We start from the raw sequence: 20,160 nt of genomic DNA, 5'->3' as shown, positions 1-20,160 counted from the left end.
CTTCAGCTGTATGTGGTTAGGGTGCATCTCAACAGTCTAAAGCATATTCCTTTCATCCTCTGCTTCATATCTGATAGGTGAAAGCAATATGCTTGATGCCTACTGGGAATTAGCTTTCACCTGTCCACTTCTTTCACATTTTTGTCAGAGCAGATGACGGAAAGGAGATAAGGAGAGGAAGCCACGTTAGTCTACTGAGATGTGAAGTCTGCATTCGAGGTGTCTGTCATGTAATGCTGTGGGTGCATCATGGTGATTCATGACAGGAGCTAGGAACTTCCCTGTGATCCGGTGCTACACATGATGGCAGCCATATGGAAAGGGCAGATGGGTGTGCTAGAGTACGAGGGTTAATATGACCTCACCGTTAAGGACCCACAAAGAGAGCCAGCGTGTACCGAAGACGGGCCCTAAATATGCCTCTGATGCAAGGGCTTATCAATTAATAAAGCTGGTTCAGGGTCTCAATGAAACCAAGTGTGTAGTAAAAGGAAAGGTATAAAGCAAGGAAAATAGGTTTGACAAAGACTCAGATAAATAAGTAAACTGTGGTGATGTACTTGGTTTGCAGTGGCACAGGGCTATAACTTTGGTTTAATATTTTATAGCTGTTTGAAATTAAAATGTATCGTTTTTAGTTATCCAATCCTCTTCCTTTTATGGTCATGAAACTCAGTAGAGCTTTATCCTAGAGCCCTACTGCATATATTTCCCTATATAAATTGTTTTAACAATGGGTACTTAATTCTACACAATTAGTAATTACATAGAACCAAATTTCAATGAGTCTCACAGAATCCAAAAGGGAATTAGCATGTCATTATTATGTAATTACCGTTTTACAATGTAATTACAAAATATCAAGGGAATAGCTGACTGAATTAAATCATAACCAGCGACTGTCTTTGTTTTAGTTTTTTTTTTTGCATAAAATGGGGTGCACTGGAGCAGACAGTTTGACACTGAAATATTGCTGATGGTTAAATGTTTTATGCTCTGTTCATGAAAACACACTCATCTCTCTATTCTTTCTCTTCTCACCCATTCTCTTTTCCCCCCACGTGGGTGCCCTCTCCCTCGCTGCCACTGATGCGCCATTGGCTTGCTCATCTCACAGCTCTCTCAGGTTAGTGTCATGTCTATTACACCTCACTTTTCTTTCTGCTGCCAACTGACACAGAGAGCACACTCACTGCTCGTTATTCCAAAGGGATTATCCCCATCACATCCCCCAGATGGCCTACTTGGGACTTGGGAGTTCCTAGAAGACCCCCTAGTGTTTCCATGAGCCATTGTTCTCAATAATGCAGTTACAGTATGATGAGGGCAGATTTTGAGAGTGGGAAACAGAAGAAAGGATATCTTCCCATGATCAAATACAATCTGTCTGTACATTTTAAAGGGAAAAGATTCCACTTGAGATATCATCATTTGAACTACAACCCTAATGAACTATTCCGCTTGTACTGTGTTTTTTTAATAAGGATGTATCACTGTCTTATGTTTGCACTTGCTCCAATTGGAATGCACTAGTCAACGATGAGGGAAAACTTGGAAATTTGTAATCCATTATTACTTAAACATGATCCACATTATGAATAATTTAGAGACCTGTGCTCCCTAGCCATTGACTTTGGTGTGTGGAGTTGTTTTAGCTTTGATTTCTTGCTCTTCCCTTTTGGACCTAGCTAGTGCCAGCTCTGTTTGAATGCTGGCCCTGTGCATTTTTTATCCACTTTTTACCCTCCATATCATAAGTATAGTGAGGGAGTAGCTGGGTCGTAGAAAGAACAACTTCCTTTCGGGAATACACACAGGCTGACTCTGAGACAAATTAATAATACAAGCTTTTCTGAGTGCAGGGGTGTAATGCCTCACGGATGCACTCGGCGCTTGTCGAGCTCAAGTTTAGTTCCCTTTCAGTCAGTCATCTTTGGTACAACATACAATGGGGAGTCGCACTCTCACGACTTCGGTTGAAGGATCTACAATCACTCCTGACAAGGCCAATGAAATCCGCGCCTCGCTGGAAGCCCCGCCTTCCACAGGTGATAAGCATGAGGCTCGGATTTATTCCTTCAATTATTCCGCACTTCACCTCTGTGTGAACAGGAACGATTCACGGTACTAAAACAAACAATTAGAACACGAGAATGTCTTTGCGCCAACTAAACGGCCCCGTAGTGGTAGAGCATGCTCACCCCCTGGATGTGTGCTGAAGTATGTATGGTTCTAATCACAAACAATTAGTTATTCCTCTAATTACTTGACCTGGCTATAGCAAATAAGTATGATGGCTTATGCGACCGAAACGAGAAAAGGCTAACAAGCCGGGTACAGGTTCGCGACCATGTCCCAATTAATTAAAAGATACGTTGGTTGTCTTGTATGTCTCAGCTCGGTGCATGCTCAGGCTGCCCTCACTGGAATCAGTTTGTGTGTGAGACTAGGGGACGGCTGGCACTGTTCCCCTACTAGTACGCGGCACAGATTCTCTTGACAATCGTGTTGCATTCTTTAGGGGGCTTGGTGTTCCGCTGGTGACATCCTCTCCCGGGTGCCCGTACCTCAGCTGAGTCTGAGTTGCGGGACGCGGAGATGGTTTGGGTCGTTGGTCGAGTCAAATATCTCCCAGCTCCTGTGCTCTCTGTCGCCGGTTACAGGAGGCTACTCGAAGAGAGAGGGCGACCAGGTTCTGTGGGTATCCCCCCACCGCCTGTGTCTGCCTTGGTTAAGCACCGCTTGCCTTTCTTCCCAGAAGGGTCCAAGTCCCACCTCGGTGAGTCGGTCCTACGTAGACTTTCGAGACCAGGCTAGCTAACAAGCGCTGCATAGGTTAGCTAACTCGCCAAGGTGAGCTAGCTACTACTTGCTATTCCTGCCTCCCAACAGTGGAGTTGCTTGGGTGGTAGCTCTCTTGTTTAGTATACGTAGTGTTAAGTAGCTTGTTTATTCTAGCTAGCCTAGCTTAGACTAAAGAGCCTCCTGGCTAACGTTGGCTAGCATGCATAACTTCCGGTGAAATGAAGCTTAGTTCCCTTGGCGCTATGGAAACCCCATTCCTATTTTCAATTCCTGGAGTTGGAGGGAGTAGAGAGATCATGGCTTGCATGCTCCTCTGATGAGGAAGTAGCCCCCGAGCAGCTGCGCCGCTCCACAAAAACATTGCTGTAACTTCTTCCTGTGAACCCCTCCTTCTTCCTGTGAACCCCTCCCCCATATGTGGCTCATTACTGGGATTCATTACTGATTCCTGTTTATAGCTCACTAGTCATTCCTGGGAATTAGATTAGCCCTTTGACACGTACGAACACACAGGTGTGATCGTTCTACAGTGCAGTGGTCCCTGCAGCGTACGCTCAAACCGGTGTGATTAGAACACTTATTTAGAACGTCCAGTTACGATTGATGCAACAGTCAGCGTTTGAGCTGGCCACACTGTCTTTTCATGGAAACATTTTGCACAAACAGTCTTTACAACGTTATGTCCTCAATGTGAGCAGTTTTATTTTTGGATGCAATGTTCAGACATTCACAAAAGTAGCGACAGCATGACACAATTCTCATCCAAACCAGAAAATGTAGGCTACATTAGTCGTATCGCTAACTGAGGAAAGAGTGACCTAACACAAGCGGTCGTATTTAGCTAACACTCTTCTGACAGAAACCATAATATGAATGAGCTAATCGCAATTACTATTTACAATTCATCACATCACGGGTGACCTCACCAGTGATCGAAATAATTGAGTAAAACACTTTCTACAATTCGAAAGTAATCCAACGATGGGTAGTTTGTGTGCTACCAGGTTTGTTTTTTTCGCATCAACCAAAGATAAGAGGTTACAAGGTGAGTTGGGTCTGTTTGCAGTATGCATGTTGAAGGAGGTGTGTCGTCTACCATCATTCACTTCCGGAAGTTTACACGAAAGACGAGTAAACCATCCCTTCACCTCGTTTTCTTATAACATCTTTGGTCTGACAGACGCTTGTGACAACTAGACTGAATTGTATGACGTCAACAAACATGGCGCCACACATAGCTGGCAATTAGTTTAGCATTAGCTCATCATAATCAGTAAAACTTTCAAAAAAGTGTTTTGCACACATCATATGTGTGCATTTACAATCTATGCAAGAATCAGAATGCATGACTTGTCACCTGTACTTGAAAATGTGAATAAAACAGTAAATACATTACCAGTCAAAAGTTTGGACACACCTACTCATTCAAGAGTTTTTCTTGTAGAATAATAGTACATCAAAACTATGAAATAACACACATGGAATTAACAAAAGTGTTAAACAAATCTAAGTATATTTTATATTTGAGAATCTTCAAATAGCCACCCTTTGCCTTGATGACAGCTTTGCACACTCTTGGTATTCCCTCAACCAGCTTCACCTGGAATGCTTTTCCAACAGTCTTGAAGGAGTTCCCACATATGCTGAGCACTTGTTGGCTGCTTTTTCCTGTTCTATCCCCACGGAAGATGTTCCGACTCTGCTTAGCCAAATATCGTCTGGGTCACACACCTCATTTTCGCCAGTGCCTACGCCTAGATCCCCTGGGACTATTGTTGATGCAGCCTTTCCAGCCCTTTCCTTTCACCTGGACGCATCTCGCAGCCTAAGCCGGTTGCTTTGGGTGTCCCTGCCAGGCCTACTTGCCATGGCTCAGTGGTGGGACCTTCTGCTATTGTCAGGGGGCTCCCAAGGGCTGAGTTGTATCCCGCAAAGTGATCGTGACAGACGCACCCCCCCCCCCCCCCCGCGCTGTACGAAGGCAACTCGATTCGGGGGGTATGGACACTGGTGCAGAGTGCACTGCATATCAATTACTCGGAGCTCCTAACGGTGTATCTGGCGCTCAGGCGCTTCACCCTTTCTTTTTTCAGGTCGGCATGTGCTGGTCAGTGGTGACGTGCATCAACAGACTGGGAGAGACTCATCTTTGCTCGCCCCCTATTGCTGGGGAGCAGTGCGCACATGCTCTTGCTTTGGGCAACGCTTGTCCCCGGTTGCCTCAACTCGGGCGCAGATCTTTTATCCAGGTGGGACCCTCTCTCTCAGGAGTGGAGGCTACACCCCTGGGTGGTCTCCTAGGTATGGAAAATATTCAGCAGGGCCAACGTAGATCTTCTGGATGAGGGACTTGAGTGCCTCGTTGAGAACGGATGCTCTGGCACACCAGTGGCCTCGTACCCTCTTTTCCGCATTTCCGCAAGTGGTTCTGATTCAGCGCACGTTGGAGAGGGCATGCCGGGAGGGCTTATCATTGATTCTTCTGGCTCCCCGTTGGCCCAGGCAGCTTTGGTTCGCGGATATCATTTGCCTTTTTGGCAGGGACCCGTGGCAACTCCCTTTGCACACGGACTTGTTGTCCCAGGCTCACAAGAAGGTTTGGAAAGCGAGGCCAGAGATTTGGTTCCTATGGGCCTGGCCCCTGAGAGGGCCAGTCTGATGGCTAGAGGTTTACCTCCAAATGTTATTGATACCATTCAGTCTGCAAGGGCGCCCTCCACGAGAGGGCTGTATGCATATAAGTGGCAAGCGTTTGAGCTCTGGTGCCAAGATAAAGGACTTGTTCCTTTTACGTGCTCTGTGAGGGACATCCTTATGTTCCTACAGAAGCCTTTTGAGCAGGGTCTGGCATTCTCCACGTTAAAAGTGTACATGGCCGCTGTTTCAGCATGTCTTGTGGGAATTGACGGAGCCTCACCGGAGCCCACCCCCTGGTGGGTGCGGTTCCTGAAAGGTGTGCGGTGTCTCAGACCGGTCTCTAAATCTATTGCGCCCACATGGGACTTGCCGCTGGTTTTGGAGGCACTAAGTACAGTTACATGCACACAATAATATGATTATTGTGAATAGTCAGATTTAATATAATATTTTGATTTAAATGTTTACATGCTTTGCAAGAATAATGATTTCCCTAATAATCCTGTTTACATGGACACATCTGAAATCAGGCTACCTGATGGGACTTGCAGAAAAAAAGTTCGGCCCTGGCGACTCTAAGTTGACGTTGTGTCCAAATGCGGCCTTAGCCATAACTTTCAGGGCGATGTCCTACAGGTCCTTAGCATTTGAGCTATTTCCCTTTTCGCCGCCTCCTTTTGCTTCTAAAGAGCAACAAAGGTTACATACCCTGTGTCTGGTGCGAGCTTTACGCATGTGTATTTAATGAACACGGGATATCCGGTTACAGTATGTGACCAGCTTTTTGTCTGTTTTGCTAATCAAGCTCGCAAGGGGCAAGGGTTACCTAGCGGTGTACGCGCCCACTCCACTAGGGGTCTGGCAGCGTCTTGGGCATTTTATCGCTTGGATGTCACTGCTCCCAGTTTATCCAACAGGGTGCTTACGGCTGGGACAGGGGACAGTCACTAGGCAGCGCGCTGTGTGCGCAATACCCAGGCTGCTGCATCTGGCGCGGTCAGGTCCGGGTGGTCTGCCATGGGTCGTTTTTCATTTAGTGTCCGTTAGGGTCGGCTTGGGGCGTGATTATATTTCCCCACAGTATGTGGTACCGAAGTTGACTGTCTGAAAGGGAACATAACGTTATGACTATAACTACTGTTCCCTGAAGGAGGGAAACAAGGTACAACACCTGTTTGGACCTGCGCTGCCCATTCCTGGGCTCGGTGAACAGCTGTATTAAATTGAAGGAATGAATCCAAGCCTCATGCTTATCACCTGTGGAAGGCGGGGCTTCCAGCAAGGCGCGGATTTCACTGGCCTTGTCAGGCATGATTGTAGATCCTTCAACCGAAGTCACGAGAGTGCGACTCCCCATAGTATGTTGTACCTCGTTTCCCTCCTTCAGGGAACATTAGTTATGGTCATAACATTATGTTTTCCATCTGGCCACAGAGCTTGGCGTTAGCTGGATTTTAATCATCAGCTCCACGTTGAGGAAAAAGATTTCACAAACTTGCTAACACAAAAAGAGACATCAAAGATGGTCTAACAAGCAAACTTCAATGGGCTAGACATTTCTCATAGTATACTGAAGAAAAATATAAATGCAACAGTGTTGGTCCCATGTTTCATGAGCTGAAATAAATTATCACAGACATTTTCCAGACGCACAAAGAGCTTATTTCTCTCAAATTTTGGGCACAAATTTGTTTACATCCCTGTTAGTGAGCATTTCTCCTTTGCCAAGATAATCCATCCACCTGACAGGTGTGGCATATCAAGAAGCTGATTAAACAGCATGATCAATACACAGGTGCACCTTGTGCTGGGGACAATAAAAGGCCACTATAAAATGTGCAGTTTTGTCACACAACACAATGCCATAGATGTCTCAAGTTTTGAGGGAGCGTGCAATTGGCATGCTGACTGCAGGAATGTCTACCAGAGCTGTTGCCAGATAATTGAATGTTCATTTCTCTACCATAAGCCGCCTCCAACATCGTTTTAGAGAATTTGGCAGTACGTCAAACCGGCCTCACAACCGCAGACCACGTGTATGGCGGCATGTGGGTGAGCAGTTTGCTGATGTCAACGTTGTGAACAGAGTGCCCCATGGTGGTGGTGGGGTTATGGTATGGGCAGGCAACGAACACAATTGCAGACAACAAACACAATTGCATTTTATCGATGGCAATTTGAATGCACAAAAATACTGTAATGAAATCCTGAGGCCCATTATTATTACTTTTATTTATTTTTACCCCTTTTTCTCCCCAATTTCGTGATATCCAATTGGTAGTTAAAGTCCATGAAAAATGTATTCACTCACTAACTGTAAGTCGCTCTGGATAAGAGCGTCTGCTAAATGACTAAAAATATAAAATGTAAAAATATCACATTTACATAAGTATTCAGACCCTTTACTGAGTACTTTGTTGAAGCACCTTTGACAGCGATTACAGCCTTGAGTCTTCTTGGGTATGACGCTACAAGCTTGGCACACCTGTATTTGGGGAGTTTCTCCCATTCTTCTCTGCAGATATTTTCAGGTCTCTCCATAGACGTTAGATCGAGCTCAAGTCTGGGCTCTGGCTGGGCCACTCAAGGACATTCAGAGACTTGTCCCGAAGCCACTCCTGCGTTGTCTTGGCTGTGTGCTTAGGGTCGTTGTCCTGTTGTAAGGTGAACCTTCGCCCCAGTCTGAGGTCTTGAGCACTCTGAAGCAGGTATTCATCAAGGATCTCTCTGTACTTTGCTCCGTTCATCTTTCCCTTGATCCTGACTAGTCTCCCAGTCCCTGCCGCTGAAAACATCCCCACAGCATGATGCTGCCACCACCATGCTTCACCATAGGGATGGTGCCAGGTTTCCTCCAGACGTGACACTTGGCATTCAGGCCAAAGAGTTCAATCTTGGTTTCATCAGACCAGATAATCTTGTTTCTCATGGTCTGAGAGTCCTTTAGGTACCTTTTGGAAAACTCCAAGCGGGCTGCCATGTGCCTTTTTACTGAGGAGTGGCTTCCGTCTGGCCACTCTACCATAAAGGCCTGCTTGGTGGAGTGCTGCAGAGATGGTTGTCCTTCTGGAAGGTTCTCCCATCTCCACAGAGGAACTCTGGTGCTCTGTCAGAGTGACCATCGGGTTCTTGGTCACCTCCCTGACCAAGGCCCTTCTACCCCGATTGTTCAGTTTGGCCGGGCGGCCAGCTCTAGGGAGAGTCTTGGTGGTTCCAAACTTCTTCCATTTAGGAATGATGGAGGCCACTGTGTTTTTGGGGACCTTCAATGCTGCAGACATTCCCAGATCTGTGCCCCCGACACAATCCTGTCTCGGAGCTCTACGGACAATTCCTTCGACCTCATGGCTTGGTTTTTGCTCTGACATGCACTGTCAACTGTGGGACCTTATATAGACAGGTGTGTGCCTTTCCAAATCATGTCCAATCAATTGAATTTACCACAGTTGGACTCCAATCAAGTTGTAGAAACATCTCAAGGATGATCAATGGAAACAGAATGCACCTGAGCTCAATTTCGAGTGTCATAGCAAAGGGTCTGAATACTTATGTAAATAGGGCATTTCTGTTTTTTAGGTTAAATACATTTGCAAAAATTTATAAAAACCTGTTTTCACGTTGTCATTATGGGCTATTGTGTGTAGATTGATGAGGGAATTTTTTTTATTTAATCCATTTTAGAATAAGGCTGTAACATAAAAAAATGTGGTAAAAGTCAAGGGTTCTGAATGCTTTCCGAATGCACTGTACAGTACAGAGAATTGTCTTCAGTATCCACTGGCAGACAAATGTTCCTTCGAATATAAATCATGTTAAAAGGAAAGGGCCATATGCTGCTTCATGCTCTACAAAGTAATGTGTTTAGCTGCTGTGTGGCCCCATATGGTTGCCTGTTCAACTTTGAACCTGTGCTGCGGATACAGATGTAGGATCTGAATTTGATCACCCTGTTGCAGGAGAAGTTCCTGCAATGCAGGACATTTTAAACTTGTAATGTATTTGAGGTTTAAAAACTTCTGAAATTTGTAATTTCCACTTTGAAATGTCAGACTTGATTTTCCCGTATCAACCCCTACAAAAATGTCCAATAATTAGAAGCCACATAATAATTCACATTTCTTGTTGCACATGATTATTTTCCTGCTGTAACAAAGTGGCTCAAATTAAGATCCTACATCTGTATGGTGGTTGAGAATGACCTAATTACTTTTGGCAACCTGTTGTTTGGATGAGGTGTCAATGTATAGCGACAGCCTTTCATCTTCTTCCTGTCATTTTATTGTGCTAACAAGAGGGCTAAGGTTTCAACCATTTATCTTTGTCAGGTAACAGAAATGGTACAATACTAATACAGGATTTTAAAAAAACTGTTTGAATGTCCCTCGAGAACAATAAATATCTACTGCCCTGTTTCTGTCACATTGTACAGCCCCTGAATTTCAATGCTCTAATTGGCAGGGGAATAGCTATGACAAATATAAATATGCAGTGTGAAATGAAGTCATTCCGCTCCCATTTCAGATCAAAATAAATTATTTGAATGTAATTGTAATACTGTAGGATATATTTTAAGCATTCATGGTTTCTTAAAGGGATACTTCATGATTTTTTATCTACTTCCCCAGAGTCAGATGAACTCGTGGATACCATTTGTATGTCTCTGTGTCAAGTATGAAGGAAGTTATTGGTAGTTTCGCGAGCCAATGGAAACTATCGTTAGCGCAATGACTGGAAGTCTATGGGTATCTGCTACCATGCTAACATATACCCATAGACTTCCAGTCATTGCGCTAATGCTAGTTAGCAACTTCCTTCAAACTGCACACAGAGACATAAAAATGGTATCCACAAGTTCATCTAACTCTGGGGAAGTAGATAAAAGGCCTCATTGCCAAAATCCCGAAGTATCCCTTTAATTCCTGTAACAAGCACACCAACTTATCAGATAGACAGATCTCAGAGAGCGTTCCCTATGTGCGGTCTGTGTTAGTTCAGAAAGACACATGAGATGCACACATCACTTATTCATCCACAATTTTAACCAAGAGATTACATTTTTATTAAAAATGTATTGAAGTGCGCACTGGTTTGTCTAAACCAATCCTTAGGCCTGTTAACTCTAGGACGCCCTATATCAGGGTTGGCCAACTCACCTCCTGGAGAGCCACTGGGATATGCAGGCTTTTGCACACCTTATGCTGTAACCTAATTAAGCCTTAAAGTCTTACAGAGCAGCTAATTAGTAGAATCAGGTGTGTTAGAGAAGGGCTTGAGCAAAAACCTGCATACCCAGTAGCTCTGCAGGAGGCTGGTTGGCCACCCCTGCCCTTCATAATGTAGAGTAGTTGTGGTCAGCTTCATTGAGTCCAGTCAACGAAGAACAGTTGGACGTGCAGTAGGATTGGAGGTGTCCGGTAACTCATTTCCATGATATCCATCCTGTCACTAATCATGTCCCTGTGGTCCCCCAGGACTTATCAGAGGACCACCACTCGCCGCCGCTGCTGACTGTCAATGGACCCGAGGACAAGCTGTTCCGCAGCAAGAGCGCCGACATGGATCAGCTGACGTCAGAGAAGGAGCGCATTAAGAAGATGCTGTCTGAAGGGTAATGTTATGGAACAGGCCCCCCTGCACAGTGCAGTTCTCCAAACACATACCTTGTAGTTACACAATGAGATCCAAAAAGCTCTTGGTCAGGTCTACTTTCATTGTGCCACCATGGTCATTCTTTACAGTGGCTCGGTCTCCCTTGGGAAAGAGGTATTCTGACCTCAGTGTGACTTCCTGGTTAAATAAATATACTGTATACTGTAGACCATGTATTGTGAATAACATGTATAAGCAAAGCATACAGTTCACACTATTTTGCTCCAAATGGTAATAATGTGCCACACCATTGGTGTGAAGTCACATTGGTGTCTTCAAATAACCTTTAAAATTAGCCGGCACCAGAATGTGACATTTTAAATGTAAAATGTAAATGTAGCCGATTGTCTCCCACTGTCTGGTGTTGTCATGCAACTGTTGGGTTGCCACGGAGTCACTGAGCAGCTATCACATTGTGTCGCCAGGCATAGTGTGTGTTCCCCATCATTAAGTGACGCTGCGCTCACTTAATAGTACTGTCGCACACGATTTAACTCACCACTACATTTAGGGAGGAGCATGCGTGGCAAGAGGAAAGCAGATTAGTGCTTAAAGCAAACCATTAGATAATAATAACTCCTATATATCTGTGGAAATGTACTAGCTAAATTAAGTCATGGCCCTAGGCGGTATGGTTTCCCCTATTGTGGAGGTTGTTGTGAGTGGGAGGTTGAACCCAATGACAGGTGGTCACGGACTGTATGAGGCTGAGTCATGTGTAGTTAAAACATGATCATTAATGAGGCTCTACCACAGAGCCATTCAGACACCAGTCTGCCCTCCATCCCACCCAAGCACACAAAACACAATTTTAAACCCAATGTTCTCTGACAACCCCTCCTTGTCCTTTTCTTGCATGTAATGAGGGTTGTATGTTTTTTAGTGCATGTTGCCATGGTGAGTTGGTTGGTAGTTGGCAGGCAGTTAGAAATGGCATGGAGGGTGTTTTTGCCTGAGGCCTCAGTACTTTAGAAGATGCTGGTCTTAGAAGACTGGTGTAATTCTCCCATCTCCCTCAAATTATTTGAAAGCTCTTGTCCATTCAATGTAATGACTAATGGTCCCACATTCTGGCATATCACTTGGTGAGCAGTACTTTGCACCTGACTATGACTTCTGATTAGTCTAATCATGGTGCACTTATCTTCTGATTTGTTTTTTCCTCCAGGTCCATATGTGAGATTAACCTGGAGTCAGAGCTGTTCACCCTGCAGGACAGCAACGCTAAGCTAGTGGCGGCGCTTCACGAGGCTAACACTGGCGTGGAGGAGTGGAAGAAACAGCTGGCCGAGTATCAGGAGGAGACTGGCAGGCTCCGAGATCAGGTAAGAGCTATGGTGACAGACCACTGCTATTCTGGTTGTCTGCGTCCCAGCTAACTGGTCTGGATCCATAATTGTAGATTATTAGGTTTAAGAGTGGGTAACCCTTAGATTTTGCAACTTTGGTGGTCGAAGTGGGATCCTGACCATGAGAGAGACCATTCTCAAAGCAACAGCATATGAAGATCTACTGAAGATCAATGGTCACATGGTAGTTAAACCTGGGTTATGTCAAAGGACCATACTGACATTTGGTAAATGCAGCACATTCAGAGCTGCGGACCACCAGTTTGATGATAAATGTTATATATCACTTTTGACGTGCCTTCGATAATCAGAGGGAGAATGTGTTTTGCATAACTTAAACTTAATTGGAAAAAGAGATGTGCCCTTGGTCAAGCTTAATGAGGTTCTTTCATGTGGCAGATTAAAGTACCACCGTAACATCTGCCGAAAAACAATTGGCTGTCAACAGTCCTATTTTAGCTCCAGGTACTGAGGGGAATAACATCCATCTCAGTCCAAAAAAAGCTACGGTTATCCACTTCTGCAACAAAGTCATCCAGGTGGTTGGAAGTAGACCATGTCCGCAGGGCTTGGCGGGGCGGTAAGGCAGTTTGAGGACAGGACACTCTATTTCCCCCTGCCCTAGTTAGGGAGGAAAATACAAATCACCAGAGGGATAGAAGGGAAGCCATTGGCTAGGATTTTCTACCATGCCACCATTCAAAGTAAGCCCTTTCCTCTCTCCAAGGAGTAGACACGCTTTACTGAAGGGGTTGGTTTATTTTCGGGGGTATCTCTGACACTGCAGAGATGCTCTGGTCCCCAGCCTGCTCTCTCATGTCTTGCCTTGCACTTCTGTAGACAGTAGCTGAGATGCGGTAGGAGCGAAGCGAGGAAGTCCTTTTTAAAGACAAACCAAATCAAGGGATGGTAGAGCACACTCTGTTCTAAAATCCCATCTGTTGGTTCTCTCAAAATGCTAACATTGTTCATACAAGCTCTTTTGAGCTAATTTCACCATAATGTATTCGACTTGGGCTCCTATTCATTTTCCTGCAAGGCAATTTGATGACTGTTTTAGAGATAGAATTTGAATTTCAGAAAGGACTATTTTCATGTACTGTATGTTGGGGTTAGATTGGCTTCAGGTCTCATCAGTAAGACTGTTGTCAGCGGTGGTGTGAAAGGGGACATTCCCCTGGGGACTTACTGTCACATGGATTTGACAGGATGGGGTTGGGTCCTATCGGAATGCTAGATACCCTTACAGCAGATTTCTCAAGCTCCGATGGATGGCATGACATGGAATCTTAAAGGGCCACTTTGAAATTCACTCTGAAGATGCGGAGGAGAAACAAAGAGAGACATGTAATTGCGAAGGCTGAGCACAAACCCATGCAAACTTCAGTCAGTTTTCAATAAACAAGTCTGTTTTGTTGTTGTACGATTCGAGCCATGTTCCTGTCTGTTGTTAAAGTGAAGATAATTGGGGAAAAGTAAAAAAGTTTAGACTTCAAGGGGTAAATGGTTTGTCCTCTCTTTTAATCACTGTCACTCCCCACATGAGCATATGTGGAATTCAAACCTTTGAGTCACAATTTATTTGCAAAACACATAAAAGTAGGTCAAATGAATATGTCTACATTATCATACCTTATTGTTAAAGCCCTCCGGCAATAAAAAAAACGAATCTCCAATACGGAAAAACGTGCAGTCAAAATAAATTGTGAGCCAAACACAAAACGTATCGACTGCCCACCCTTGAAAGAGAATCAGCAACCAAGTTGTCCTTACCACGGACATGTCTGATTTTCAAGAGGAAATTCCTGTAAATCCGTAGTAAGTTTTCTCTCGTGATTTTCCTCAGTGGAATGAATGACCTCAGGGAAACTAATGGCAGCGCACATGATCGTCAAGAGAAACTGATTACCACTCTTTGCGTTGGGCAAAGGACCAACACAATCCAGCAGAACTCTGCTGAAAGGTTCTTCAAAAGCAGGAATAGTCTGCAAAGGTGCAACCGGCACAGCTTGGTTCGGTTTACCCGTCCGCTGGCAAACGTGACTGTATTTACAGTAAGCCACAACATCCTGTTTCAGAGCAGGCCAGAAGACGTTACGCAAGATACGGTCATACAGTGGGGAAAAAAAGTATTTAGTCAGCCACCAATTGTGCAAGTTCTCCCACTTAAAAAGATGAGAGAGGCCTGTAATTTTCATCATAGGTACACGTCAACTATGACAGACAAAATGAGATTTTTTTTTCCAGAAAAACACATTGTAGGATTTCTAATGAATTTATTTGCAAATTATGGTGGAAAATAAGTATCAATAACAAAAGTTTCTCAATACTTTGTTATATACCCTTTGTTGGCAATGACACAGGTCAAACGTTTTCTGTAAGTCTTCACAAGGTTTTCACACACTGTTGCTGGTATTTTGGCCCATTCCTCCATGCAGATCTCCTCTAGAGCAGTGATGTTTTGGGGCTGTCGCTGGGCAACACGGACTTTCAACTCCCTCCAAAGATTTTCTATGGGGTTGAGATCTGGAGACTGGCTAGGCCACTCCAGGACCTTGAAATGCTTCTTACGAAGCCACTCCTTCGTTGCCCGGGCGGTGTTGTCACGCCCTGACTCTAGGGACTTGTATTTGTTGAGTCAGGGTGTGTATTTTCTGTGTTGGGTTTGTCATTGTTATAGAATCTATGATGTGTAGATCTTTGTTGGCCTGTGTGGTTCCCAATCAGAGGCAGCTGTCGCTCGTTGTCTCTGATTGGGGACCATACTTAGGCAGCCTTTTGACACCTGTTAGTTGTGGGATCTTGTTCCGTGTGAGGTATGTTATTTGTCTACCTTGGACGTCACGTTTCGTTTGTTGTTTTGGTTGTGCGTTTATTCGTGAAATAAATATGAATGCATATCACGCTGCGCCTTGGTCCTTCTCATCTTTAAACGATCGTGACAGAAGATCCCACCAATCCTGGATCAAGCAGCGTGACGAGGAGAGAGGATGGACTTGGGAGGAGATGAGCGAGAGTCTGGCAAGAGGGATGGAGGCCATGATCACGGGGGAGAGACAAGCCCAAAATATTTTTAGGGGGGGGCTCACGCCGTGGACGACGAGGCAGCAGGAAGCCGCAATAGAGCGGTTCAGCTGTTTTGCAGAGGAGGCCGCCAGATTAAGGGGGTCATTGGTTCAGAGGGAACAGAAGGAAAGTGTAGAGGCACGGCGAGAGGAGCTGGTTAGGCAGCAGAAGGAGCGGGGGTTAATGAAGGAACCCAGTCCTGCTCCTCGCACCAATCAAGTGGTGCACGTCGCCAGCCCGGCCCGGCCTGTTCCTGCCCCGTGCACCAAGCCAGTGGTGCGCGTCGCCAGCCCGGTCCGACCTGTTCCTGTCCCTCGCACCAAGCCAGTGGTGCGCGTCGGCAGCCCGGTCCGACCTGATCCAAAATCTTGTTTAGGAGATACCCCAGTCCCAACCAGAGACTTAATGGGCTGGAGTGCTCTCAAAAGAAGAAACTGCTTTTTCTTTCTCTAATTTTTCTGCGCTGTTGCGCCTTCTTCACCACACTGTATGTGTGGGTAGACCATTTCAGATTATCAGTGATGTGTTCAAGCCGGCTGTTCCGACCAAGACCAAACTCTGTTGAGGGTGCAGGATGGCCTGACTGGATTCAGTGTTTCCAGATCTAGCTCTCTTGGTCGAATGGCATGCTCATGTTCTTGTTGTCTGGCTGCATGTTCAAGTTCTTGTTGTTTGGCTACACGCACATCTTGTCTTTCCCTGTGCTCTAGCTCTAATTTCTGTTGTTCCCATTTTGCCTTTAGTTCTATCTCTCGCAGTTGCATGTCAATGGGGTGTACTCTACCATATCTATCTCTATGGGGTGTACTCTACCACCCGTAGGACCCTTTTCATCATCCTCCCTCTCCGGAAGAATTTCCTCCTCCACCAAAGCAATATACTGTAGACTAACCTTTTGACTACCACTTTTGAATTGGCATGTGCAACTTCGATGTCATTATGCTTTGCAATGACGAGCAGATTCACCTTTTTACATTTATCTAGCATCTCCCATGTAGGGTTTTCCACAAATGCTTCCAACTTAAAGTACATGTTTTTTATTTTATAAGCCTGTGTGTTTATGCAACTTTCAAAATGATTCCAACAGTCTTATAACCCCTCAGGGTCGATGTCAGTGACAGAAACAACCACAAAAGTGTATTTTGAACGTTCAAATATCTGGGCAGAGCTTCAGAGTAGGTGATTAGAGCGACGACCATACTCATGGGAAACAAGATCCCGGATGAGCCCCCATTTTGTTATGTTGCCAGGCATTAAAAAATTGTCGCTCAAATAGAAAGGGGAACTGACAGTCACTGACAACAACCAAAACGAAACAGGTGGGGGTTTTAGGAGGGGTTCTGAAAGACACTCATGGGGGTGTTCACTGAAAGTTGACTAGCAACAACAACTGGGACCTAAAAGACACCCACCATGAGCTTCCACTAAATTTGCCCAAGAACGGGCAACCAAAATTTAAACTCAAACCAAACTTAGACAGGAAGCAAACCAAGAAGTGGAGCAAAATAAAAACCGGTAAGATCAGAAAAGGATTGTTCTTTTAGAAATCAAATGGGGAGAGCCAACTAAAGGTGTTAACCCTCCACATCTCTCAAGACAACTAGAGCACTGGGCCAGCCACTCTTTAATATTACCTGGGCCAGCCCAGGTGAAACACCTTCCCACAAACGAGATGACAAACCAACACAGGTGTAACACATACTGACTAACGAGGTGACGCCAATCTGTGCGCCCCACATGCTAACGTCCAACCTCAAAATATAAATGGAAAAACCAAAGCCTGTAATAGCATGTATACTAGGATTTAAAAAGTCCTTATTTAGAGGGTTATTCTCTCCGTCTCTCTCTCTCTCTCTGGTGTTGTGTGTTTGCAGGTGGCAGAGCTGGAGGCTCAGAGCGGGCGGCCTGATCCCAGTGAGTCTGAGACGAGGGATGAGCTGACCCAGACGTTAGAGGAGTTGGAAGCCTTGCTCAAAGCTAAAGATGAGGTAAGACCCGGGGCTCAGACACACTTTCCAGGCAGCCAGGTACTGCTTGCCTCAACATGCCAGTCTTCTAGGCTGTCTAGATAGCGCCGTTGAAAGAAACTAGTGAGGTACAAGCTGAGGTTTTCACTTGAGAATCTCAAGAAACAGATTTTTCGAGCATTTCCCATCTGGAAGGGGAAATTTCCTTGGTAGATGTGTTTAGCATACTCTGAATTCCACCTCTTGTTCAAAGGAAATTGCTATATGTACTGTATATCTACAGGTAACTGCCGAAATAAAGGAAACATCAACATAAAGTGTCTTAATAGGGTGTTGTGCCACAAGCCAGAACACCTTCAATGCACCTTGGCATAGATTCAACAAGTGTCTGGAACTATTGGAGGGAGGTGACACCATTCTTCCACAAGAAATTCCATCATTTGGTGTTTTGTTGATGGTGGTGGAAAACTCTGTCTCAGGCGCCGCTCCAGATTCTCTCATAAGTGTTCAATTGGGTTGAGATCTGGTGACAGAGACGGCCATGGCATATGGTTTCCATTTGTTTTCATGCTCATCAAACCATTCAGTGACCATTCATGCCCTGTGGATGGGGGCATTGTCATCCTGTGGTAGCCAAAATAACGGACAACTGGGCCTACCCAGCATTTTTATACATGATGGGATGTTAATTGCTTAGGAATTGCTCAGGAACCACACATGTGGAAGCACCTGCTTTCAATATACTTTGTCTTTTTTAGGAAATCCACAATCTACAGAGCAAGAATTCAGATATCCATGATTTAGAGAAAGAGAGGGAAGAGGCAGTTCAGCGACTTCAGGTGAGTTTTAGGAATTGGGGCAGAACATGCATTTTTGGCTTTTCGAAACAATACTGAACACCAGTGATTCTCAGCCGGGGGGCGGGCACCGCTTGGGGGTCTCAGAGTTTTCAAAGGGTCTGAAAAAATACAGGGGGAAAAACTAAAGATATGACAGTGGGAGAATCTCAGTTGCATCCTCTGTACTCGCCTCCTCCTCAAAATCCATTGGAGGAGATGGTCAGAGGGGAGGGACCTCTGGCTTTCTCATCCAATGAGTTTTGAGGAGGATACGAGGAGTATGCAATTGAGATCTTCCCATTTACCCTTTTTAACGTGAATTGATCTGAAGTCCTGTGTCACTTGTGGACCTTCTAGGATCTGGAGACACGGAACGCAGAACTTGAGCAACGGGTGGAGAGCGCCGAGCAGACTCTGGCTTCCTCTCTGGAGGAGCGGGATAGAGTGGAGAGCGAGGTTCAGCGGGTCATCGACGTCCTGGACGTCAAGATCTACGACCTGAATGACCTGCGACAGAGCTTGGCCAAGCTCATCGACAAATAGCGCAACGTAATGACAGGATTGTAGAGGGTGATGGACAAGGAAGGAAAGGATGCTAGCTCTTTTGGAACAATGTTTGCTCAAGCACATTATTACAGTGGTTAAGAGTAGAACCGTGGATCCACCTGTTGCAGCGGTACATTGTTATTTTCAAGGTGGTGGGCGGGAGCAGTCTTCTTTTTTTTCTATTTTCACGTTACTGGGAGAGAAATGTTCTGTCGACGTTTACAGCATTTATGTAAATGTTGTGAGTCAGTCAACCTGCTGTTATAGAGGTTATCTTTAACTTTAAAAGTAGTTTAATTGAATCTAGGCTTGCACTTAAAAATGTAGGTGCCAAATTGTTTACGTTTGTCAGTATTAGCAATTAATAATAGGTTTACTTCTATTGTTTTATGTATTGTATCATATTAACAGTTTACATAATAATGATTTGATAATCCTACAGAAAGGGTACTCAATGACAACTTCATGAGCTCAGCAAAGAACCTTGCGAAGTACAGTAATGTGAGTTATGCGCATTACCCAATGTGCAACCTTTTACAAATAGATTTAAAAGCACAAGTAGTGTTATTAGTAAATATTTACTGTACTTGATTCAATGCAAAGCTAACTTGGTATCTGAACTTTCACTGATGCACACCATCGAGATTCTCTTCTGTCTTAGGCATTGAGGCATTTTTTCTTGGTATTAGTGATATAGGTACAAATAAGGTTAAATCAGTGTTGAATTAGCAATACAGTTTTTTGACAAGTACTCTGTAGGTAATGTAACATCACCAAAGCACTTTCTTGTTCATGTAGACAAACTGAATTCTGTTGAACAATGACCACGTTTACATGCGCACAGTACTCCGGAAAGTAGCTCATATCCTGCTTAAGGTCTTATTCGGGATAAGCTGTTTACATGCACCTTTGATCTCCTGCTCACGAGTATCCCTGTTCTATGAATAAACAGAATATTCCTAATTTAAGTTCATATGGGCTAAATGGAATAGGAACTGAAATCTGGACTGACTGTAGGCCTATAACCTTTCACATGTAGCCTAATATAATATGAACTCCTGCAGAATTATGCATTTCTTGCAGTAAAATGATACAACAAATGTTAATTTTGTCTCGGTAAACAGGGGTGGAGAAATATGATTTTCTTTCAGCATCTCTTGAGAAAATGTGAATGTGCGTGTAACATGTTCTCTTTGACACTGTTATGCAAGCAGACAGTAGTTCAACCACATAAAATATGCACCCAAGACGAACTGAAGTGTTATCAGAAACGTTTTCATGGTTTTCTCAGCGTTTCATTTC

General features: G+C 44.6%; 1 protein-coding gene across 1 annotated transcript in view; it reads left to right on the top strand.

The window, feature by feature from the left end:
• Nucleotides 1-18,855, top strand: part of LOC311131591 (homer protein homolog 3-like) — a gene marked incomplete at its 3' end in the record, with an annotated part of 45,823 nt that extends 26,968 nt beyond the window's left edge. Inside the window, exons 5-9 of the mRNA XM_084164659.1 lie at nucleotides 10,914-11,050; nucleotides 12,260-12,416; nucleotides 17,381-17,494; nucleotides 18,232-18,312; nucleotides 18,670-18,855. Of these exons, the coding sequence (XP_084020785.1) occupies nucleotides 10,914-11,050; nucleotides 12,260-12,416; nucleotides 17,381-17,494; nucleotides 18,232-18,312; nucleotides 18,670-18,855 (675 nt within the window). The remainder of the gene's footprint in view (nucleotides 1-10,913; nucleotides 11,051-12,259; nucleotides 12,417-17,380; nucleotides 17,495-18,231; nucleotides 18,313-18,669) is intronic.
• Nucleotides 18,856-20,160: the final 1,305 nt, after the last annotated feature.

This window comes from Coregonus lavaretus (genome assembly GCF_964263955.1).
Source record: "Coregonus lavaretus genome assembly, chromosome: 6".
Taxonomy (NCBI): Eukaryota; Metazoa; Chordata; class Actinopteri; order Salmoniformes; family Salmonidae; genus Coregonus; species Coregonus lavaretus.
The sequence above is the reverse complement of the archived record's forward strand: the minus strand, read 5'-3'. Positions and strand labels throughout refer to the sequence as shown.